Source organism: Strix aluco, chromosome 25, assembly GCF_031877795.1.
Source record: "Strix aluco isolate bStrAlu1 chromosome 25, bStrAlu1.hap1, whole genome shotgun sequence".
NCBI classification, from domain to species: Eukaryota; Metazoa; Chordata; class Aves; order Strigiformes; family Strigidae; genus Strix; species Strix aluco.
This window is the reverse complement of record NC_133955.1, coordinates 7,226,429-7,250,700: the sequence shown is the minus strand read 5'-3', so window position 1 is coordinate 7,250,700 and position 24,272 is coordinate 7,226,429. Positions and strand designations below refer to the sequence as shown.

The window sequence follows — 24,272 nt, the reverse complement described above, 5'->3', positions numbered from 1 at the left end:
AAGCTGGGGTTCTTCACTTGCCTGTGGTGCACTTGGACTGAGGCCAGGAGAAGCTGCTGCTTATTTTTCTCCTCCAGTTCAGTGGCCGCTCTGTGATCTTCCCTCATGCTGCACTGTAATATTCTCTTGTAATAAACTGCAGCTGGATGTCACCTGGGGAGAGAGTGCTGGGCTGAGGCTCAGGAGATAAAACTCCTAGCTTTGCCACTGGGACCTTTTGACTAGCCTTGGGCAAATCATTTAATCGTTTAATCTGCTTGCACCTAAGGTCACCATCCATTAAGTTCTATTTTGTTGGGAATGAAGTCCATGAATAATCAAACAATGTTCAGGTGCACCAGTGAAGAGGAGTGGATAAACCTCAGTCCATCAGGACTTGGGTAGGAAACTAGAAAAAGCTCTTTCTAGGGGACACACTGGCCTAGATTGCCTGGAGAGGTTGTGGACTCTGTTTCTGGAGGTCCTCCAGGACAGTTTAGAGAAACATCTCTTGAATGATGATTGTAGCTGGTCCTTGCACCAGGAGACTGGTTTAGAGAATCACAACTTTCTGGCCACAGACTTTTGTGATTTAATGTTACCCAAAGCCAGTGGCCTGTTTACACAGGTTTGGATGAAACTGAGACTTCCCGAAACTTGAATAAACCAGCTATGAAACTTGAGTGTTAAATTTTCCCTCTGTGTCGTACTTCAAGGCAACCAGGAAAATAAGGGTCCGTTCTGCGCTTCCGTGCATGGTGTTGTCACCAGCCTTGGGTCTGTCCTCAGGGACTGCACGGTGAATAAAGTCCTCTGGTCTCAGCACCTCTCTTGGGGCAAGGTAATTTATAAGCTATTTCCAGCAGTGTACTTGAATCTCAATAGCTGCCAGCTGTGGTTTCTCAGATAGCAGGTGTCAAGTATCAGCACAGGGAGAGAAAAAGGTGTCTAATTTCTGCCACCTAGGTGTCCTAGATTGATTATAAATTTTTCTGGACATCTTTGAGGGTTGGTGGGTTAAATGTCTCCAGCTGCAGTGCACAGCAGGGTGTGAGCCACGCCGGAGCCATGGCTGCCATCCCGCTTTAGATTTACCAGAGGAGCCAGTGCTCCCCTGGAGATGGTGATGATTTTGTCAGTGTTAAAGAAATGCTTCCTTGCTGTGTCACAGGGATGTTTCAGCATCCTTGGGGGTCAGAGGTAGCTGTGCCTGTGTTTGCTTGTCTTCACTGTCAGGGGAGAGCCGCCCTGCTCTGAACAATCTCTGCTCAAAGAGTGTATGAACAGAGGCACACTAGGAAGCGCTAAACCAGGCCCTGACACATACTTGACTACAACAGTTTATGCCTGGTAACTCCCTTTTGAGTTTTTCGTCGATTGACTATCCAAGTGCCTCATGTAGGAAAGCATTATCCCCATTTCACAGATGGAACAACTGAGGCTGAGTAACATGACTTGTCCAGGTCCATTCAGCAAGTCTGGCACAGAGCCAGGAGCAGGGTCAGGTCAGGGTGCTGCACTGCGCTCTCCAAAATGCAGTTGCAAAGATGGGGCTTACAGCAGGTCTCTCCAGGGGATTTTCTGTTTCTTTTTACTCTAGACCTGTTGAGACGTGTGTGCTCAAGAGGGAGATGGAGGGGAGAGGTGACCTATCCGGTATGCATTGTATAAACAATATCTGGACAATATGAACAAATTTTGTGCATAATTCATGCAATCGTGTTTGTTATCAGGGAAATGCCTTTTCACGGCTGGGTTTCATTCTTCCCCTCCTCTTCCTTGTCCCAGGGCTGGAGGAAGCAATAATCACAATACTGTATTTTTCCCTCTTAACTCTTTCTCAGAAAGCTGACAAGCCTGTGAAATACCATCCCCGTGAATAAGCAGCTCCGGGGAAGTGAGGACGCGGCTCCCGGCGCGGTTCCTGCCTGCGGCTGCCAGCACAGCCCTGCGGAGCTGGGGACGGGCACGGCCGAGGGGCAGCGAGGCAGAAGGGTGAGGCAAAAAGGTGGTTTCCAGCCTTGAAACCCAAAGGGTTCAGTGTTGCAGCTTTAGGAACGGCTTGGTATTTGTCATCCCTGTGGTTCACTAAGCTCTACAGAAACCTTGGACCTCTCGCCAGGCACCTTGCTGGTGTTTGCAGCTTGCTCTTATTGTTGTTAGACTCAAAGTATTCTAAAAAGAAAAAAATAGAAAGGAAAGGTGCTAGGAGCCCTCCTCATTGCTTTGTATTACAAAACTGTAGTTACTTCACATCCAGCTGCCGGTAACTTCAGCCGGTGTCAAACTCCAGAGCCAGTGGTTGAACTGGCTGCTGTACACTGCTGGGGTTCAGAACTCACCGTTGCTGCACCCCGGGCTCCCTCGGCGCCGCCGCTGTGGTGGGTGACGGGCTCCCACAGCCCTGCCCCGGGACAGCTGGGAAAAACCTCCGCTCGGGGCTCCAGTGTGCCGAGGCTCCTCTTGCTGGAGAAAGGGGCGAAGGTGCTGGGAGCTAGGAAGGGACTTGTGCGAGTGGGTGGGCAGGTTTCTGCTGGGGAAGGGGGGATTCGGCAGCGCGGGGCTCATCTGGCTGCAGTGGCTTGGCCGAGGAGGCAGGACTGAGACCCGGACCTCTGCTCTGGGCTGGAAACATCCCAGAGCTCAGAGATGCTTAGATCAGACAGTTTGGCTCAGAGCTTTTGTCTAATTAAAACGAAACAAAACCATATTAATTATTGTAAGGTCTTCTTCCATAGCTGACAAATGTGTCCTGAATATCATTTCTTCAAAAGGATAAATCACTGTGGCAACTTTAATGGTTGGAAAGGTTTCACAGAAAAATTCCCGATGGGCTGCAGGAGGGATGCAGACCTGGCATGTGTGTTCTTACTTGCTACGAAGAAATGGCCAAACTCGGCTTTTTTCCCCTCATTCCAGTTGGCAGATACGATATGGAGCCAATGCAAAGAGAAAGGGTCAAGCTGGTGCAAGGGTGAGGCTGTTCCAAATGGTTTGTTCTTGTATTTTAGTTTATATAGTGTAGCCTGCCCTTTTGGTGACCCTTTCGATAATTCTGGGGGATTTCTGACAGCCCGGTGACCTGCAGGGGAGGTCAGCAGCGCGAGCCAGCCGGTCTCCCTGCTCCCGGCCTCACAGCAATGAATCTTATTTGACTATAAAAAGCAAAAAGGGCAGAATCCACCTCCAGCGTAGAAAGCAATCATGGGCCCGTGGTCCCCCTCCCCGCAAGCTCAGTGGTTTCTCAGGAGGCTTCATTCTGTGAGGCAGCTCCCCAAACCCACGTGGCCTTTAGGAGAAAAACCATAGAGGGTTTTGTCGCCTGCTCGGCTCCTGCTTTGTGGGGTGGTTGGGGACCCTCCAGGCCAGGAGCGACACAGGGACAGCCCGGGAAGAGCACGTGGCGCTGGGATGCGGAGCGCTGGGGTCGGCACGGATACATTTGCCGTGTGTCGGAGGTGCTGGGGCTGCAGGAGCTGCCTCCTCCGGAGGGGATGGGGCGTCCCGGGAGCGCGGGACCCGTTGGAGCAGAGGCGGTTGGTGAGGGCAGAGTGGTGCTGGCGTGGGGCTGTGTATAAATTGCTGCTCACGAGACCAACCCTACCCCAAAAGAAAAGATACCGTCACCGCGAAGCAAACGCAGCTGCCGCCCTAGTGACATCAAAATTGTTCCTTTGATCCGTCATTTTCCACTGGAGATTCTCTTTTTGCTTTAATTTTCCTTTTTCACTCTTTTTTTGCGTGTGTGTGTGTGCATAAAATACCACTAATGACAAACTGTGGTGCTCGTGAGTGAGTGACAGCTGAAATAAGAGAAATGACTAATCGGGCCTCCTGAAGCCTTGTCGCATGGAGATTAAATGAGCCCTTTTTTTCTTCCCCCCTCAATGAGAATCATGGGCATTTGAATAATAATATTATAGTCTCCATTAGGATGACAGTGGGGGGAAAAAAATCGGCTCAGACCTGTGATTATTCCTTCAATCTAATAATTATTTAAATACCAGATAACTCCTTTCAGCCTAATTGAGGCCTTTCAGCTGCTTGGGTTTATATTGTGTCCCTGAATTTACTCTCTCTTTCACCTTGCGTTACTAATAGCTTCAGATTGCTTTTAAGGCCATATTTTAAACTCACTTCCAAAAAAAAAGAGGAAGAATTAATGGTCAAATAGCATTAAGGATCAGAGTTAAAATTGCCCACTCTCCTGTCTCCCTGGTATTTAACTCCCCAGCTGTATTCTGCCATCCCCACACTCTTCCGTAGGGCATGCAGCGGCTCTCTGTTGATGTTTAATATCTGTATCACTGAGCACTGCTTAATCTGTGTCCTGCACCCACATGTTGCCCCCCCCAGCTGGGGGGTAGTGGGGAGCTGGCAGCAGCAGCTCCCGCGGGGGTGACGTGGGGATGGGTCATCGTCCCCTGGCTCGTTCGGGTAGGATGCCAGTTCATGGCCATGCTCTGCCATCTTCAAATAACGTTTGAAAACGCAGATTCTTCTTCCTGGATGATCTCTCTTGCCTTTGGCAGTGACTGTTCACAAATACTCTGCAAAACCTTCACACTGAGACACTGCGTAGAAGTTGGGCTGCAGCTGACAGCTCTGCTGCACCACAGCTCCAGACTGGCTCTGGCTTTTGTGCTGTCTCTGAATGAAAATGTTGCTGGAAAAGATACAAAACTGCTGTGGTCTAAGTGAGAGCTTCTGTTGTCCCATACATATATTATATGTATATAAAATTATTTAAATTTCTTAATTTCTAGCTTGCACTGTCCTTTTCTCACTTTGCAATGGAACACCTTTTTAACAATTGGAAAGCTGCTGAGCAGGAATGTGGTTGTGTGCCGAGCTTTGCAGCGGCATCTCTCCATTCTCTGCAGAATCTCTTTCTGGGCTTCCCCTGAACCAGAGCCCTCTGCCCCAGGAGCATCTCTTCTTCTCAGGGAAGGAGAAACTGAGGTAGGCTTTATTTTTAGGCTCCTTTTAGTGAGGGACGCTTTGGCCTTGGAGGAAAGCCCATCTGTGCGGCCCAGGGCAGAGCTTTCTCTGTGCCCCTCCGTGCTGCAGCTGCCACCTCTGTGCCCTCCCCAAGGCAGGAGGAGTTGGGTTGTTGTGTCCGAGCACTTGCCTGGGGCGCCAAGGTGCTTGAGGTTCCTCATGTGTTGATCTGGGGGTGCTCTGCAGTGACTCTGAGCGTTGATCTGGGGGTGCTCTGCCACTGACTCGGCCGCCCCACAGGACTCCCGTACCCGCAGTCTTATGACCGCTTTCCTGGGCTCTTCTTGAGCTCTTCCATGGAGCGGGGTTCTCTGGGTGTTTAGAGGAAGGCACCACGCTGCCGGCTGGCACCTCCCTGCCAGTGACAGGCACAGACTTCTCGGTGGCCAGGGCTGTGCTGCTGTGTTATCCAAGAGCAAAGCTGCTCTGGGATCCCGGTGCCCGTGACCAGGTCGTTGGTGCCCACCACGGGTCTCCAGCAGCGCTCGTACACGTGGGCAGCATGGAGAGCCTTTCCCTGAGCTCATCCTCGGAACCGTTTGATTTGTGCCTTTTTGAAAGATTCTGGAGTCAGAGAATAGTTCTGGGATGTTCACCCAGAAATTTAATGAGAAGAGCCGGGGAGGTCACCCCGGTGCTGTTGTGGCGCGTTCAGGTCCGCAGCGCGGGCAGCTGCTTTCTGCCACAATCATCCAAACAATAATAAGGATGCAGCAGCGTCTGCGTCCTCACTGGGAGAGAAACTGCTTCAGCCAAAGGTGGAAATTAAGAGACTGGAAATAAGAAGCAAGCAGCCGGGGAAACGTATCCCTGAGCAGAATGAGAAACCCATTACTGCTTTTTCTCCTGTCTTGTCAGTGACACCGAGACGTGCAGCCCAGGGACAGAGCTCCTTTGTCACCTTTCAGAAACACCCGTCTCTGGCTCCCGGCGTTAACAAGCCTAAAGAGCGGCCATTCGGTGACACTCGCTTATGAGCTCAGTGTAGGTTTGCAGCAGCATGAATTATTTTAAATACCAAAACTGAGATCAGCATCAATCAAATCGGTGGCTGCCCGCAGGTGAGGACAGCTGAGTGTGGGCTGTGCGAGGGAGCAGCCTCCTGCTTTTGCACCCAGGCCAGGGGAGCAGAGTCAGAGCTGCAAATTCCTCCCTGGTGTGTGGGCTTGGGGCTTGTGTGGCCGTGGTGGGAGGTGATGGGACTTCCATGCAGAGAGGGCAGGTGGGATGGAGCCTCGGCCTCTTCCCAGGGCTGGCATGACCCTGCAGTGCAGTGAGGTGGTGGTGAACATCCGTCCCCAAGGCAGGCTGAAATGGTTCCTTTGGTCATCCAGCCTGGAGTGTGTAAGAAATGCATAATCTGGGATAAAGGAGAACTTTGTGATGGTTTCCTGGGTCCAGGCGGTCAGATACATCTGTGGTGATGAACAAGGCTGAGGCCAAGCCAGGAGCACAAGTTGTGATCAGGTCTGGAGGTGATGACAAGGATGAGGCACAATCCTGTGACCTCCAGGCATGTCTGTGGTGATGAGGGAAGTGCAGAACCCTGATGCTCTCAGGGCCCTTACACAGTGTCTGCCCCAGAGTGTTGTTCTTCTGGCCCCACGGCTTCTCCAAGCAGTTCTGCTGAGCCGGGTCCTTGCTGCCATGTGGGGTGCTTGGCCGGCATCGCTTCCAGCCAAGCCCGAGGGGAGCTGGAAGTCCAGGGCTGAGGTGGGAACCGAGCCGATACCTCCTATGTGAGCCGGACCCCCTTAGATGAGACAAACATGGAAATGCATGGATTTGGATTATTTTAAATGTTCATATTTTTGTTAGGGGAGTCTGCCACCTTATCAGAGGTGTGCGGTGATGAGGTGGAGCAGGTTACAAGGGTCGTCTTCAACAGGCGCTGTGTCTGCCTGCCTGTGCGCGCTGGCCGGAAGGGCGGATGGAAAGCTCTGATGTAAACATGCCTCACGCAGCCGGAGCCTTTCTGAGGCGAGCGCCTGCTTCCTAAGGAAATTCCAGCCCGGTGATTCCTAATTCAGCCTCTGTGAGCGGGGAGGATGGGGCCTGGGTTCAGCGGGGCTCCAGCCGTCCCTTGGGCCCGAGTGAGGTCTAGGTGCTGTAGGAGCACCCACGAAAGCAAAATTAACATCAACCAGACAACAACCAAACCTGCCTTTCATGCCTCATTTCCCCATAGATTTTGGCCAGAGATCTCCAGCTCGAGTTTCACCTTGCCTTGTCAGTCGAAGGAGACTCTACTTCTGCCTGTTATCCACAGAGCTATTGGGAAGGGCACGTGAACAGTTTGGTTGGCATCGAGGCTTCTGGGACCCAGTGTCCAAGCTGTTGCTTTGTGCGGGTTTTAATCATCACCTACAAGCTTTGTTAGAGCAGGAAATTTGTCCAAGGCTCCCAGATTGGTAATTTCTCCCCTGCCAGGGTGCTGCTGGCAGTGTCTGGTTGCTGATGTAACCACTTGTGCACCCCAGCAGCTGCTGCTCATCAGTAAAGTATCTTGTGAAGGTGGGGAGCAGTTTCTGCCCTGAAAAGCTCCTGCAGGGGCACCTCTGGCTCTGGGGAGGGGTGAGGGGAGATGCTGGCAGTGTTGGTGTGTGTATATGCTCAATGAACTTGCCTGCGTGAGACTTCTTCCTCAGGTTTCCAAATTAAATCATAGAGGATTTAAAGGTAGAAAACACCTCTTATTTCCTCTGTTGCTTCCAACAACATACCCTGCAGGAGACATCCTTTTAGCCAAGATTGCAGATTGATGGTTGGGTGTGTGAGCTGCAGGCTTTGTCTTGGGCTGAAGCTGATTATCCCCTCCCATGGCTGAGCAGAGTACGTTATAAACAGCTAAACCACATAACAAATTAACACGCAGAGGCTGAACCAAGTGGCAAAACATCAAGCCTGAACTGTTTACCAATAAGTTAGGAGACCTGCTTAATTCTTGTTGGGCTTAGAGACGTCCTCACTTTATCTCAAGGACTGTGTAATTAGAAAGCCTCCTTTGAATTTTATCTGCAGGGTGCACTGGATCTAATCCTTTGCTCTGTACGTTTCTTTTCTTTCCCCAGAACCATGTGAGGGACGTTGCTGGGGCACAGGACACACACGGGGAACACGAAGTTTGCCTTTCCCAGGATGGATCAGAGGAAGAACTGGCCTCGGGTACCGGACTCCGATGGCTGGTCGGTGGCTTTGCTCTGTCTCTTCCTGGCATCGCTCTCCCGAAATGTGTCCAGCAATGCCTTGTTCAGCACTTTCCACTCTGAGAACCGGGACTGGACGTTCAACCACCTGACTGTCCACCAAGGCACCGGAGCAGTCTACGTTGGAGCTATCAACAGGGTTTACAAGCTTTCAGGTAACCTGACCATTTTGGTGGCTCATAAAACTGGTCCCGAGGAGGACAATAAATCCTGCTACCCCCCGCTCATCGTCCAGCCATGCAGCGAAATCCTCACCCTCACCAACAACGTCAACAAGCTGCTGATCATCGACTACTCTGAGAACCGGCTGCTGGCTTGTGGCAGCCTCTATCAGGGGGTCTGCAAGCTGCTGCGCCTGGATGACCTCTTCATCTTGGTAGAGCCCTCGCACAAAAAGGAGCACTACCTGTCCAGCGTCAATAAGACGGGCACGATGTACGGTGTGATCGTGCGCTCAGAAGGGGAAGATGGGAAGCTCTTCATTGGCACGGCAGTGGATGGGAAGCAGGATTATTTCCCCACCCTCTCCAGCCGCAAACTTCCCCGGGACCCAGAGTCATCAGCAATGTTGGATTATGAGCTCCACAGTGACTTTGTCTCATCCCTCATCAAAATCCCCTCAGATACCTTGGCCCTTGTTTCGCACTTTGACATCTTCTACATCTATGGTTTTGCTAGTGGCAACTTTGTCTATTTTTTGACTGTCCAGCCAGAGACCCCTGAGGGTGTCTCCATCAACTCCGCCAGCGATCTCTTCTACACGTCTCGCATCGTCCGTCTCTGCAAAGACGACCCCAAGTTCCACTCCTACGTCTCTCTGCCCTTTGGCTGCGTCAAGGGGGACACAGAGTACCGCCTCCTGCAAGCAGCGTACCTCGCCAAGCCGGGAGACGTGCTGGCCAAGTCCCTCAACATCACCGCCCAGGAGGATGTCCTCTTTGCCATTTTCTCCAAGGGACAGAAGCAGTACCATCAGCCACCTGACGACTCTGCGCTCTGCGTCTTCCCCATTCGCACCATCAATGCTCAGATCAAGGACCGCCTGCAGTCCTGCTACCAGGGGGAAGGCAACCTGGAGCTCAACTGGCTGCTGGGGAAGGACGTCCAGTGCACTAAAGCGGTAAGAATGCTCTGGCTGTTGGCCATGGGAGTCCTTGAGAACCGGTATTGGTGCCCGGCCCTGTGGAACACGAGCTTGCAGAATAGGATCAGTTTTCTGTGCCTCAGTTTCCCTGAACACAGACCAGACGTAGCAGTCCTCCTCCCCTTTAATCCATGTTCTTATCAGGCAGTTGGTGATGACAGTGAAAGGACGGGGTAGCATCACAACAGATGAGTAAAAGCGTGCAGCTTGCCGGAAGCATTTGCTCTTCCCAACCTGGGGCTCTGGAAGCCGGAGGAAGGCTCTCGCCCTTCCCCGAGCAGGAGGGTGGTATCAATGAACTAACAAGATAAATACAAATGACAGTTGCGTCTCTTGTATTTTTTATTCAGCTGATTTCTTTAATCTTGATTCACATGCAGATTGTTCCTGGGCTGACTTGAGAATCCCTGGGGCCTTCTTTTGCCAAGCATATTAAGTTTGGCTGCTGGGAAGAGATAAACGTGGGTTAAATGAAATGAAAGAAGGAAGGTGAAGAAAAGCTTGAGTGCTGGCTTGCACTGGGGAGAGTCATCCCATTGCAGTTGCAAGTAGATGTGCCTGAGCATTTGGTAGTTAATGTCCCTTGTGGAAAATGAGTGGATTGCAGTCAGCATGACGGTGACTGGCCACCCGTGTCACCACCCCACCTGTGCCACTTAGGAACTTGCTCGAGCAACCTCAGCTGATAGGGCGTGATAATACTTAGCTGTTGGCAGGACGATTTTCCTTTACTCGTGGCATGTGGTGTTGCAGGGAGAAGGCAGTGTCTGTGTTCCCCGTGTTGTAGGAAGGAAACTGAGGCACAGAGAGGTGGCTTGTGGGCGGTGGAAGGAGCAGGAATGTGTCTTCCTGCTTAGCACTTGGGTGGTTTGTGTTGCCAGAGCCCGTTCCATGGGTGATCACCCACCTTTCCACACAGTCTGGCACTTCCCACCAGCCCCGTGTTCCCGTGGGGGAGGTTTAACTCTGCCCTGGAGCTGGGCTGCTTGTGCCAGAGGGAGGTGGCTGCGGGGAATGAGCAGCAGCGTCCTCTCCTCTCTCATGGGGTGGGACCAGCCCTGCCCGGCCGTCCTCTGGCTGGTGGCTGACCCGAGCCTGTCCCACACCACGCATGGCAGTGCCAGCACCGCTGCGAGCTGCCAGCTGCTGGGCTTGTATGGCCTTGAGGGGCCCTGGGCACAGGGGGTGGCGTGTTGGTGGCTCCCACCCCGCTGTCAGCACCGCCGGCTCCCCGCTGCCTGAGCCCGAGGGTGCGGGGCTGCCCCGCGCTTTGCATTTCACTCACGGCTGCCCCAAACCTCGTCTTTCCAGCCAGTCCCCATTGATGACAATTTCTGCGGGCTCGACATCAACCAGCCCCTGGGAGGCTCGACACCGGTGGACGGGGTGACGCTCTTCACCTCGAGCCGGGACCGGATGACTTCTGTTGCTTCCTACGTCTACAACGGCTACAGCGTGGTGTTCGTGGGGACTAAGACTGGCAAGCTGAAGAAGGTAAGCTTATTTCCGTGGCTTTGGAGAGCCAGGATCCATTTTTCATTTCTCTTGGGAGACTCTGATGCGTGTAGCTGCTGCTGTGTCTTACAGATGTTTCCCAGCATGAAACTGGGAGCCAGTCAGGAGCAAAAAACACAGGGTTTGGGTCACAGAGGGCCTGGCATGGTGAGGCAAAGTTTATCCATCAGCTGTTAGTAGAGAGTGGCGTTGCTGTGGTTTCTTCTGAAGCGAAGGATTGCCGAGCCTTGGGAAAGGTGCAGCAGAAACTGCTGCAGGATGGTCCTGGACAAGGGCCCAGAGGAGGCCACGCCATTCCCATTGCTCTGCGGCGTTACCGCGCCAGAGCGTCCCCTCATATGGGCTTGAGGGCACCTTCCCGGGCTTCCAGCCAGAGACTTCCCTCAGCAGCGGCAGCGTAACACGGCTCAGCGCCGTGCCAGCCCTCGCACACACTGCCTGCCTGTACAGCACAGCGTTACCCTGTTGCTTGTCTGGGTTTTTTGCATTTTATCATTCAGTGAACGATGGTGTGTGTGTGTGTTTGCGGGGCTGATGCAGAAATGATCAAGGCAGTAATGGGCCAGTCTGATTAGAGAAGAGTGAGGAGCTGGCTTGCGACTTCTGAGTACAAGTGAACCTCAGCAAGCTGTATCCAAGGTCTCAGATTCATCCTCCTTTTTGACGCACTGATGGAAAACCATGCAATAGTTTTCCGTTGTTTCCCAGCAATCCTACTGCAACTTACGTAGAAGACCATGAGTTAGAAAGCTTTTGATGATGGCAAAATTGCTGATGGTGGCAGGATGTTTGGTCATGGAGAGGTAGGAATGGGTTAACTTGGCTGCTTTTGGAAACCAAGCCTCAGGGCAAAGTCCTACTGCTCCTCTCTGCCTCTTACCTCCTGCTCATCCCTCTGACAGTTGGATGATTGATCAGTCCTGGAAGATAACATTCCTCACCCTCTGCATCACAAACGATGGGGCTAGTTGCCCAGGGCAAAGAGATGCTCCTGCTGGTTTCCTCCCCCCTCCCCAGCACAGGAGGTGAGGGGGAACTGGGGTGAGTTTTAGGATTTTGAAGTCCAACTGGAATTTGAATTTGTCCTGTCCCCCCGCTCCCTGCCAGCCTTGAGTCCTCTGAACTGCTCTTCAGTAAGTGGGGTGCAAAGGCTGGTCAGGCCCGGTCATACATCTGTTGTGTGGTCCTCACTAGTCCTCTCTTGAGAGTTCCGTATTTAAAATGAGTGTGGAAATGGCCTTGGGGTGTGTAAGCAGAGGGGACCCCCCACACACACCTTGTTGGTCTGCAAGCGGAAGCCAGCTCGTCAGTGAGCGCAGAAGTCTGAACCAGCTCCAGCAAAACCAGCCTTGGAGATGCTGCTCTGGAAAGCTGAGATCCTTCAAATTAACCTAAAATGTAAATGACAGCAGTAGGTGAACCTGCTAAATGCACACCCTGCATCATTGTACCATGGAAAGAGTTAACAAATGTAATCAACAGCAGGCTGTTAATTTTTTTGTGTCCTTAAGCAGCAGGGAATTTCTTCCTCATCTATCCAGGAAGATACAAGGACAGGCAGATACTACACTTGAATGTCTGCATCATTTTAATTACATCAGTTCATTAATATTCATTTAGCACTTTACAAGTGCTGAGTAGTAGTAAATTACGTGCCTCCCTGGTGCTGCTCGAGTGTCAGTGGGGCAATTCTGAACGGGGGGGGGGGGGGGGGGAGTGGGATTGTAAGCAGAGCCCCTCTCCTCCCTGCGCAGGTGGCAGGGGTGCTCAGCCCGGTGGGGGGGGGGTGTGGAGCTCCAGGCCAGCCCTGAAGCCTGGGACCCGCTGGTTGGGGCGGGCTGGGGAGGTGCCGCATTTAGAGGCAGTTAAAGCAAACAGCTTGTGCGTGCACATTAGGTGTTTACTGTCCCGTCCCATGAATTATGTAAGATTACAGAAGCAGCAGCCTCTCCAGCACCGTTTAATTCCTTGCACTGTTCTACACTGAACACCCACCGTTTGGATGCAGAGTTAATCTGTTCATGCCCATCCACTTCACTGGCCAGAGGGAGGGCTGCGGAATTCCTTCACCTCTTCTTTGAGCGGTAACCAGGCACTAAGAAAGCTGGCTCATCTCTCAAATTCATTCCAGGCGTTCACTCCAGTCAGCCCTCCATGGCATTGGCCACGCACCCTTATTTAACCTGGCTGGGAGTTGCCTGCAGCTGATGAGACCCGTGCGTCCCATTACCCTTAGCTGGGGCGACCGCTGTCCTGCCCTCCGCTCCACGGGGCTGAGGCCGTCGTTCTCTATCTCGCAGTCCTGTCCGCACTTTTAGTAAATCTTTCCGCCTTTGACATGTGGGATTATCTTTTACGTGGCCTAAGAGAGGCCACGTGAAGCGTAGGAAGCAGCTTTGCATTGAATTGTGGGGCTCTCGGGAGCCTCACTGCAGAGGAGGCGTTGCAGACCTGGTGGGAAGTTAACAGGTTGTCTCTGGTTTTTGTGCGTGTTCCAAGACCAGACGTGTCTCGAAGTCAGCGAGCGCTCAGGATGCTCAGGACTGTAAACGTTTCCGTATCTCTTCTTCCCCATATGTGAAATGAGGATGGTAAAAATGTATGCACCTCTGTAAGTGCCAGAGATTTATAGATAGACGCCTTATCTCCTCCAGCTCGCCACCTTGCATATCTACCTCCACAATTAATGTCTGAAAGCTACGTCACACCTACTCCCTCTCCCACAGCCGCTGATTTACTTTGGAAACAAGCTGGTGGCTCAGTCTGGGGTTTCGAAGAAGACACTTTTGTGTAGCTGGAGGGAAGAAGTCAGGGAGCCAGCTCTGAAATCTTTCAAATTTGTCTGTGCTTCCCCAGTGAGAATTCATTATGGAAAATGCTGCGTTATCTCCCTGATGTCCTTCTTCCCATTAACTATTCACCTAAGTACCTCGTGTGATGTTCCCTAGGAAAGTGGTGGCTGCTGCTTCAGCCTCTCTCCTCCGAAGCAGCTGCTTGCTGAGGGTCCCCAAGCTCCTGCCTGCCCAGACATCCCTGCCTGCACTCTTTGTCATAGCCCTGTGTTGCCGAAGCTCTACCCCTTTCTCTGTTCCTGGGTACGTTTGAGGTCCCTTTCTGCTCCTTCGGGCAGCCAGCACTGGAAGGAGAGAGCAGTGTTCTGTCTGCCCGGGAGCAGTGCGGAGCCCTGTGTCAAGGCTGGCAGCTTTCCCAGGCTGAGCTCCCCGCTCACTTTGAGGGTTTTGGAGCCCCGTGGGTCTGGCTGATGCGGGCAGCCCGGGCAGGTCACCCGCGGAGTCCGCACGGCCCGGCTGTGAGTTCGGCGTGGCCATGCTGCACTGAGGGGTGGTGATACCAGAGCTGCTGGCAAATAAGTCCTTAATATCAGATAAGTCAGTTGACAATGAACTTGGCATCTTTCCTGCAGGGAACCAGAGCACTTGCTGGGGTCAGGGTTTGAGTTCAGGGCGGAGGGTGTGCTCGTACCTGCCGTGGCTGCCCCGGCTGGGTCAGCTGCTCCTCGCGCAGCTCTGTGCAGGTCTGTGCTCCGTCTGTCCTCGGTAACTGCTGAAGGGAGATGGGTGAATCAATGCATCTATTCTCCGTTAAAACCTGGTGCTGGAGGAGGAATTCTCTCCCATGGCGCTGGCTCGGCCAGCCGCTGCCTGTCCCCACGACCCACCTGCACATGGGACATGGCTTGGGCAGGGACTGGCGGTGTGCTTGGGGCATGTCCTCTACGAAATGGCTGCACCCCGCAATGCCCCCCGCCTGCTCCCCGCCAGCCCGCTGCTTTTGACAACGACTGTTCCTCAGCAGTTTTTTCTAAGTGGATGAAAAGCAAATGTGATGATTTGCTTCACGGTGATGCCATGACCTTTCGGGTAAAGCACAGGTACAGGGGATGCAGATCTCCCTGCGGCTCGGTGGTCCAGCTCTCCTTCCAAAGCGTCTCAGCTTCGTGGCTGGGGGAGCAAGGGGGAAGGGGATCATGTTAGAAACGTAATCATTCCGAATGGTGGATTCCTGCAATAAAACAATTTTCACAGAGCAATATTAGAAGAGACATTAATGCAACAGTTAACAGCAACTAACTGCTGGGGGGAGATGTGTCGGCTTGCTTGTTCTGTTTATGGGCTTCATACAATTCCATCAATATTGATGTGTGATGCCTTTGATTTTGACACTAATCATTGCTATGAATTAAATTTGCAGCCATATAATTAGGACTGCTATTAATAGGGCCTCAAGCTAAGCACTGCTGTGCTAGTTGTCTTTTTCCTGATGGAAAACGGCATCCACGGAACTCAGCTAATGTGTTTTGCCTGGTAGATGCTGAGACTGATGTGAAAATTATACTTGCTATATTTAGAGGGGCTCCTCTGAAAGGCAGATGCATGGGAAGGGTCTGACTTGGAGGTTTCCCAAGAACCATTCCGGAGTTGCCCTTAAACTTCCTAGTAGTTTGCTGCTCTTCTCTTAGGCTTAGTGGGAGAAAGAAGGATTGCAGGAAGAGTAACCCTCAGTTTGAAGGGCTGCTACTGCAAGCTTTGTTTCCATTTCATCTCTCCTTCCTCGTGCAAATCTCTCCAGTTATTTCTCCTACCCAGTGCTGTTTCAGCTCTCTCTGTCCCTGTGCATGCCTGGTTTCATCTCATCAGGCTGAGCACAGTGGCTGGGATAGCAGCGTGGCTCACCACTAAAAATCAATCTTGTATTTCATCCCAAGAGGTCTGTTTCTTATTAGATCTAATAAATCAGTGAAGTGCCCTTCATTCAGCTTGTCAATGGAGGACATTGTTTGTGATCAAGAATAAATAAATGTCTCTTCTCTGTCTGACAGTGCACCGTCTATGTATTATTTTACCATCACGCTGTGTATGCCTGCTGTAGGAAAAATGCAGGTCCTGCAGCGGGAGCCGGCAGCCTCGCCATCCCTCGCCTACGTGCCCGTGAGCTGGGAACGCTCCAGCATGGCACATGCGATGGCTCCCCAGGAAAAGCAGTAACAGTGATGTTGTTCCTGGTTTTCACCCCGCATCGAGTGGCTCCAGTGGCGATAAGTCTTTGATCTGTGTGTTCGAAGACGCTCCGAGGTGTGGGGTGTGTTTCTCAGTGCTGGTGTATCGGCTGTCAGGGCTGGGCTCTGCGGCCAGGGGTTGCTTCTGCAAAGGAAACAGAAAGTGCTCTGCATTGTGTCTTCGTGTAAACTTTGGTGCTGCAGGCAAGAACCCGAGTTTGGTCATTTCAGATGCCCTGAGGTGAAGGATAGCGCGTGCGTCTCAATTCTCACCCAATCCTCCTGGATAAAGGGGCTCAGACGTTGTTCTGGGCTCCTGTAACGCGCTGTCCCAGTGGCAGCTGCGCTGCACGTGGCTTGAATCAATTCTGGCGTGCAGGGTCACCTGTGAGGAGCTGCTTGGGATCTGTCTGGAGAAGTACTACGGAAAAATACGTAGTGCTGAAACTAGTTTTCACGATTGGAAGTGTGTTCCTATTTACGTGTTGAAGGCCTGGACGCACGGTGCGTACTGTCTGTCATTGCTTTCAACAAAGGCGAAGCTCCGCTTTTGCGAAGGACGGGGATAACCGATGGGATTACGCAGTCGGGGGAAAGGCGAACTTTAAGTGCGTTGTTACGTCTCGGTATGTGATAGTTTTATTCAGCTTGGCTGATTTAATTTGTTCCATTAGTGGGAATAAAGTAGGTCTTCCGCAATGAAATATATGTCCAAACCTGTCCTTATCTGACTTCATTCTACGGGTGGTTATCTCATCCTTTTAATTTATCCTTAATTATCGCCCCCGCACACATTCCGTAGCACTTTAGGAAAAAGTTGGTTGCATCAGTGTGTAGAGAAGCCAAGAGGACATCAGGCTGATATTGAGCAGATAAAAACCATCCGTTCACAGACGCTTCTGAAGGAGATGCCTAGTTTTAGCCACCGGCTGTAAGGTCAGGTGCTTTGCTGGCTTAGTGATCAATCCATCACCCCCGGAGCACAGACCTCTGTGTCCCAGCAGAGGTGTGAGATGGCAGATGATCCTTGCTTGACTGAAGGAGTTGTTTAATTGAAAGGTCTGAGAAACAAGTCTCTGTTTCTTGCCCTAGGACGTGAAATAAGGGGGTATTTATTTGGTGCTGTATTGCTGGTGATTTGCTCTGGTGTGGTTGGAGAAGCTGGAATTCTTTTTTCCCTAAACAAGGATTTTCTAGCCTCAGACAATAATTCCCCTTTGCTTCCATCTGTGTAAGAAATGTGTCCCCAAAATGCCTGATGGTCCCTTGCATTTGTTATTGTTAGCAGCCAGAAGTTGGAGTCTTATTATTAATTGGAATTTGTGCAAGGGAATATGAAAAGTGATCGAGGCCAAAGGAGAGCACCAATGTGCATGTTTCAGTGCTGGAGAAGGGGCAGAGCTGCCAAGTCCCTCTAGACTCTGGTTTTGAGCCGTTCAGGAATGGCCCTGCCACCTTTTAAAGGCATGAAATTGGCCTCCTCTTCTCCTAACATTACTTATAGTTCTGTTATCTGTTGCCTGGCAGAGCAAGTAAAATGAGAAAAAAGGAAAAGTTGGGATGTATTTTTATAGCTGCTGGAGAGCTAAGGGGCAGGTGTTCGGGAAATGCTATGTATGTGAAATCGAGCCAGGTGGGCTCAGAGTCTGCTTTAATCTGTTTCTTGGCTCATGAGATGGCAATGACTCTGGTTCTTACCCAGGTTCAGGCACCTTGAAAAATCAGCTTGAAATTTTTGAGTGCAACAATTACATTTTATTCGTTTCTAAACGAAGTGGAGCTAGTAAAGGCTGCAAGTGGCTGGGCAGCCTTATGCATGATAAACAGCCTGCCTCCGAGATCATGGGATCATGCAATAGTTTGGGTTGAAAGGGACCTTTAAAGGTCATCCAGACCAACCCCCCCTGCAGTGAGCAGGGACATCTGCAACTAGATCTGGTTGCTCAGGGCCTTATCCCACCTCACCTTGAATGTTTCCAGGGATGGGGCATCTACCAAGTCTCTGGGCAAACCTGTTGCAGTGTTTCACCACTCTCATTGTAAAAAATTTCTTTCTTACATCTAGGCTAAATCTCCCCTCTTTCAGTTTAAAACTGTTCCCCCTCATCCTATCCCTACCCCCTTGATCAAGAGTCCCTCCCCCCTTTCCTGTAGCCCCTTTCAGTCCTGGGAGGCCGCTCTAAGGTCTCCCCGGAGCCTTCTCTTCTCCAGCTGAACCCCCCCAACTCTCTCAGCCTGTCTTCACAGGGGGGTGCTCCAGCCCCCCGAGCATCTTTGTGGCCTCCTCTGGCTCCACTCGAGCAGGTCCGTGTCCTTCTGATGTTGGTGCCTCCAGAGCTGGACCCAGCACTGCAGGAGGGTCTCAGGAGAGTGGAGCAGACGGGGAGAATCCCCGCCCTCGACCTGCTGCCCACACTGCTCTGGGTGCAGCCCAGCACACGGGTGGCTTTCTGGGCTGCTAGCGCCCGTTGCTGGGTCATGTCCAGCTTTTCAACTACCAGTACCCCCAAGTCCTTCTCCGCAGGGCTCACCAGAGATCTCACCAGCTCCACCAGCAGCAACCAGCACCCCAGAGGGGCTCCATGTGCTGAAGGGGGTTTCTCTTGAGCTCTCTGTGTTGATTCATCTCTGGGGGTTTGATCCTGGCCCTCCCTGTCCAACACTTATGCAGGCAGGGATAAAGCTCCGAGGGACACTTGTGAGGGTGACAGGAGTTTTGAGGTGCATCAGCTCATGTCCTTTGGGATGACTTACCGAAGTAACTATTGGGAAATAGTTACCAAAAAGACTGTTTTTCCCCCATGTGCACATAAGGTTTTTTTCTTTAATATATTTAGGAGATAATTAAATCCCCACACCTTTTATTAGAAGAGGTATTATCTCCTTTATGAGCATGAAGTGAGGCAGAAGTTATTCCTCCTCCGTTTCATGCTAGAAGTGGAGCTACATTTTAATCTAGTTCAATAATGAATTTCTTCTTGAAGTAATCTGAGTAAAAAATATCAGGAAATACCAAACTACTTTGTGAATTCATGTTAGTTTTTCTGACTGTCCTTTGCTTTCCTCTGAGTGTAAATCTGAAGAAGTTGCTGTGTTCTGGATGTTGTTGGTTTTTGGGGGGTAGGGCAGTGTTAGACTCCTGCCTTTCTATTTATGAGTCAAGAAGTTCATGCTTTCTTTACTATATATATATTTTTCTGCGGGCTTTTAAAATCCTCAGAGGTCAAAATAACATGGGTTTCGGTCCATTTGTAAGATCTTAAATCCCTGGGTGGCAAGAAATACTGTGAGAAGACCACGCTATGTTGCTTCTATAAATGCTTCCTTGAGGCAAAAAAACAACTGTGGAAGACACAAACATGCTGGGAGAGATGGGGGAATCTGCAGGAAGAGTCCCGCATGCTGGCATGGCCCCTCAGCTGCTGCTGCTGCAAAAAGGTTGGGATTTGGGGACAGTCAGGGAGTGAAATGCCGTGCAAAAGCAGTAGCGCCGTGGTTTGCTGTGGGACTTGCTGTTAGGCTTTCCCTTGTGCATGTGACTGATGCTGCCTTTAATATTTCCTCAATCCCACAATCAAGTTTACTACCCATTGTTGTTACGGTTGCTTTTTGCTGCCGGCCAGGGCAACGACAGCATTAGTGGGGCTGTAAAATACTGCCTGGTTTGCAAAGGCAAATCCATCACTTGAGCGTCTGCCCGATATTTATGGTTGTGCCAGACAGGCGTGGATTGGATGCGGCCAGTCTCTATATTAGCATTAGTCCATTACGCCTGTTATGATGCATAGTCTCCCCACCTCCCCTTGCCTTTTATTACCCTCTTTTCATTTCTGCCGAGATGCATGGGCAGGCAGATGCCTACATTTCTCAGGCCTTCAGGGAGCTCTTTGCAGGCAGCCCAGCCTGAGCAATAAAGGAGGGAGATAAACCCCTGCCCGCGGTAGGGAACTCCCAGGGGCTGGGGAACGCAGACCCCAGGAGAATTTTGTGCAGGAGAAGCTCCCCGGGGTGTGTGGTAGGGCCATAGGCTTTCCTGGCTGTGTCTTGGATAAAAAGAACAGCAAAACACTCAGTCTAAATGTGACTGCTGCTTATCACCAGCAATGGCTCTTCTCCCAGCCACCCCCCTGCACGCACACCGTCCGAGGGTCTGGTGCATTTGGTCATCCCATGCATTTAGGTTTTGGTTGTGGGTTTTTTTTTCCCCCACTGTCACCTTAACTGTAGGTTGGAAGATTATGGTCATTCATTAGGTGTGTCTCAAAGAAATCTGGGATGATGCTAATCAGGCAGGGAGGGAGCCACTTCTGGCAGCTGGGGGAGAGAAATGCGGTGGTACTGTGAGGGTAGGGGTGTTTGCTTTCTCCTTCTCACGTAGCCACTGGTTTTATTGAGCTGACATTGAGTATGTTACTCAAGCTCGCAATTTGCTGCTTTATAACTTGAATTTGCACATTGTGATTTACACCCCTGTACGTGGCTGTATCCTCCCTGGGGCTCGGTGAGCCCTGAGGACGCTGAAGGGGATCTGTGGTCTGGTCGCAGAAAGGTCTGGCCTGGGACGGAGGGGACGTGGCGGTGATTCCCATCTGTCAGGCAGCTCTGCCTTACGGGCAGGTTTCCCTGTCTGTAAAATTAGAAACCTTTTCCCAGCCCGGTGCTCCAGGGCCTGCGGCCACGCCGCCAAGGCCGTGCTGTCCCACCGAGAGGTGACGATGGCCGGCGGGGCCGGGGCTGCCTCGTGCGTGACCCAAAGCCGCCGGCCCCGTGGGGTTCACGTCACGCTCCCAGTCAGCGCCGAGCCCAGGGCAGCTGCCGCCAGCCACCGCCCCTCTGTACTGGGCAGCCTGTGGGACCAGGGCAGGACAGTGGAGGAGTCCTTGGCTGAGCGAGGGTTTACGATGCCTCCGACACTCGTGCAAGCAGGCGGCAGCACGGGCAGGCCTGGAATAATTAGTACGTGGCTTCGGCAGCATCTGTCCCGTCATCCCCTGCCTGCGCCTCAGCCGCGGCCCTGCCACCTTTTCCTGGTTGTTCCTTCTCGCTTGGTTACATGTTTTTGCATCAAATAGATACATGTAGATGAAAGTGATGTGCATTTAAAATGAATGTACACATCATACAGCCTAGCTATTATACGGTGTGGGATTTTTTTTTTTTTTTTTTTGTGGTAAGCTGCTAAATTATTTATTGTGTGCTGGGCTTTAATCTCATCAACCTGCCTGCAGGCCTTACGCAAACCAGCCTGAGCATCCTCTAAAGCGCGAGTCAGGCAGCACAAAGCGCTGCCGTGACTGTAGGTGGTAATTGTTCATCTTGCCTCGGCCTCTTCCTCCCCCTCATCAGCTCATTAAAAGCAGTGGGGCCTGTTAAGTTGGTCATTGCCACTAACTTAAAGAGTGATTTGCATTTGCTGCTTGGAGAGGATGCCAATCCTGAGATCCCCATCAGTGGGAAGAGTTGGTCCCTTGAGCTGCTCAAAGTAAAGAAAAAAGGGTGAGGGAGAGACACCGGGTTAAAACAAGGTCTTTCAAATAAACATCGCTGTGCCTCCAGCTGGGAGCACTTACCTTCCCGAGCGGCTGGGAGTGTTCGCAGCCTGCAACCTCGCAGCTCTGAGTTAACATTTGGCTGACTAATGCGATGTTTGCTTTTGCTAGTCATCCTGCAGCCAGTCGCTTATTAGTGGAAAAACAGAGCATCCTTTTGCCTGCTTTCAGATCCGAGTTTCTTTGATGCTTTTTGCCCAATGCTCTTAAAGCTTCCCACTCTGAGAGACTTTGTACCGTGAATGCAAGTGAGCACGCAGAAGTGAAGGGGCTAGCCTGGTCTTACACGCTTAAATCGGTGAATGGCAGAGTTGGAATAAAACCAGAGTCCCTTCCTCCCACCTTCTCCTTCCTTTTGACTCTCAGACCAAATGTGCCTCTTGAGTATATTTGGGCTAAATCATTCCGCAGCACTTTGAGGCCAAAGGACGCCAGTCTGACCCCCTCTGGTTTTTGGTCATACTTTCTTTGTGCTGAACCTTTCATGCTTGGAACTTGGTCTTGTTACTGAGAAATAAATAATCAGAATAATCTGGAAGGTACAGGTTGAGGGACAGGTGTAGTGGAAGAGAGACTGAGAAGTTTGAAAGACAGGGGCAGGCTGATTTCTGTCTGTGATTTTCCTACCAGGAAAGGGGATAACATCACTTTCTAACTTTCCAGAGAGTTGGTCTGAAAATTAATTTGTAATCCAAAGTGCAAAGAAAACAAGAGAAATACTGAGCTTCGCTGTTAGTAATCAACTGATAAATATGTCTAAATGTCCTGTATTTCGGAACAAAACACATCCCATTGCGTAAGGCACAGCTAATGTTTGCCCTTGATTTTTACAAGGCTGCCAGCTTTAGTGGAGGGTGCAGGCGTGGGGCTGAGGGTGACGCAGTCGCTGTGCCGCCGTTCTCCCAGCACCGGTGTTTCACTCGCCGTGCCGTTCCTCCGAGGAGCTGTTGAAGAGTTTCTTACAGCGTTTCTGGGTTTTGCTGGAGATGTGTCCTGCAGCTTGCACTTATTAATTAAAAGCTAAAGTGGAGATTCCCTCGGCGTGCTTCAGCCCAGCTGCTGCGAGAGCCTGACCCCGTGTTCCCAGCGCTTTTCCCATTTGAACTAGTAGGACATTTAATCAAGGGACAACAGACGTTGTTTCCCGTGTCCCTGCTGCTTGTTAAACTCAGTGAGTGGATGCTGCTGTGTGGGGACGGGCCTGAGGGGCCTGAGTGCCTTTTCTCACTCCAGGAAGCTCTTTAGGAGCACGACTGGGGGCTTACCAGCTATAAACTCCAAAGACTTAACTTTGGGCTTATTTTCAGCAGTTTGGACTGGATTTACCCCTCCCTGCAAGAGGGAAGCACTGACCTTTAGAAAAGCTGTGAGGCTTAAATGATTATAGCGCAGTTGGAGAGGAAGGTACCCACTTAACTAAAACCAGCAAAGTGTTCGATATGGGTAGCTGAGAGAGCAATCAAATCCTCAGTGTACAGAGGAAACCCTGTTGTCACTGGTGGGGTTTGACTGGGGTTAGGCTGATACCAGCAGCTTCAGAGTCCGGATTGCCATGGAAATGCAGCAGCAATGGCTGCAGAAACTGTGTGCAGATACAGGGCAAACAGCACAAAATGCCAGTTACGGGGTGTGAGAATGGTGGCTCAGTATTTGCCTGAGAAAACAAGCAAGCTTAATGTTTTTCAAGTGTGCTGCATCGAGACTGGGATTGTTAAGGAACCTGTGATCAGAGGCACCAGGCAGCCCAGGTTCAGCAGGATCAATGTGTTATTCCTCGAGGAGCATTAAAGAACAGCCAATGCCTTCTGGAAAATGTTGATAAAGCTCTCTTTTTAGAATCATTTCTGCTTCTCTAGCACAAATGTACTATTTCTTGTTTGTATGTGTTGCTTTCTTCATTTGCTCTTTTATTATTAGGGACATTTACATGAAAACAGCATTTTTTGCTCTCGCAGCATATTCCCCAATTGCAGCTGCACTTCCTCAGCCGGAGATCTCTACCTTCCCTTGAAATGGGGCTGCCCCCTCTCCTGGGTGCAATTGCATCGGCGCTGGCTCAGGGACACATACATGGGATGGCTCCTCTCCAAGTGAGGCAGCCACTGCCTTCCCATGCTCCAGAGAGGGATCCTCCAGCGCCGTGTTCATCCCTTGCTCTCTTTAAGCCATCTTGTAAGTTGGTTGGGATGCTCAGCGCGTTCGTTTCCTCCTGTGCATGGTTGCTGTTTGTACCTTTTCAGCAGAAAGAAGCCAGCGTGAAATCCCCGAGCAGGGAGGAATCATCTCAGGCTTTCCCAAAGTGACTGGCTCTGGTTGTAGAGCTTTAGGCAGCAGGAGAAGCAGTTTGAGCTAATGGAGATGTCTGGCAGATACGTGATAATGTGGATTAAAGAAAAAACCCAGAAGTTAGTGTTTAGGGCATAAGCAGTGTTATGATGATGTATTTATTCACCCCAGACCCTGCTTGCAAGGAGGCAGCGTGAGCCAAACTCCCTCCCCTTAGCCAGCACCTGGGGAGGGACCTGAAGGACCTTTGCTTTCTCCGGGTGCCTCGCTCAGCTCTGCAGATGGAAAATGTAAACTCCAGATGTGTTAAGCACATCTTTAATTTCCTCTTGCTCTGTTTCTGCTGTAGCTTTGCTGTGGGGGTTTGGCATTTAGGTGTGTTTTTGCTGGCATCTTGATAATCTTGGGCTAACCCAAAAAAGGAGAGAAGCCCTCAGGAGAGCGGGGGCTGCTGTGCCGCTCTGCCCGGGGCTGTGGGGTGGGGGCCACCTTCCTCTGTCCCCACAAGCCCCCACCGCGCTGCCCCGGTCGAGCCCAGCACCCCTGCGCCCAGCAGGAGCTCTGTGGCTGCTGAT

At 51.3% G+C, this 24,272-nt stretch overlaps 1 protein-coding gene across 2 annotated transcripts in view; it reads left to right on the top strand.

Moving 5' to 3' along the window:
• PLXNA2 (plexin A2) overlaps window positions 1-24,272 on the top strand; it is a 175,191-nt gene that overhangs the window by 12,829 nt on the left and 138,090 nt on the right. For both annotated transcript variants that reach the window (XR_012626410.1, XM_074850385.1), the window contains exons 2-3: window positions 8,052-9,306; window positions 10,642-10,824. Coding sequence is in view for 1 of the 2 variants with exons in the window: in XM_074850385.1 (XP_074706486.1) it covers window positions 8,119-9,306; window positions 10,642-10,824 (1,371 nt within the window). In the remaining variant the exon portion in view is untranslated. The remainder of the gene's footprint in view (window positions 1-8,051; window positions 9,307-10,641; window positions 10,825-24,272) is intronic.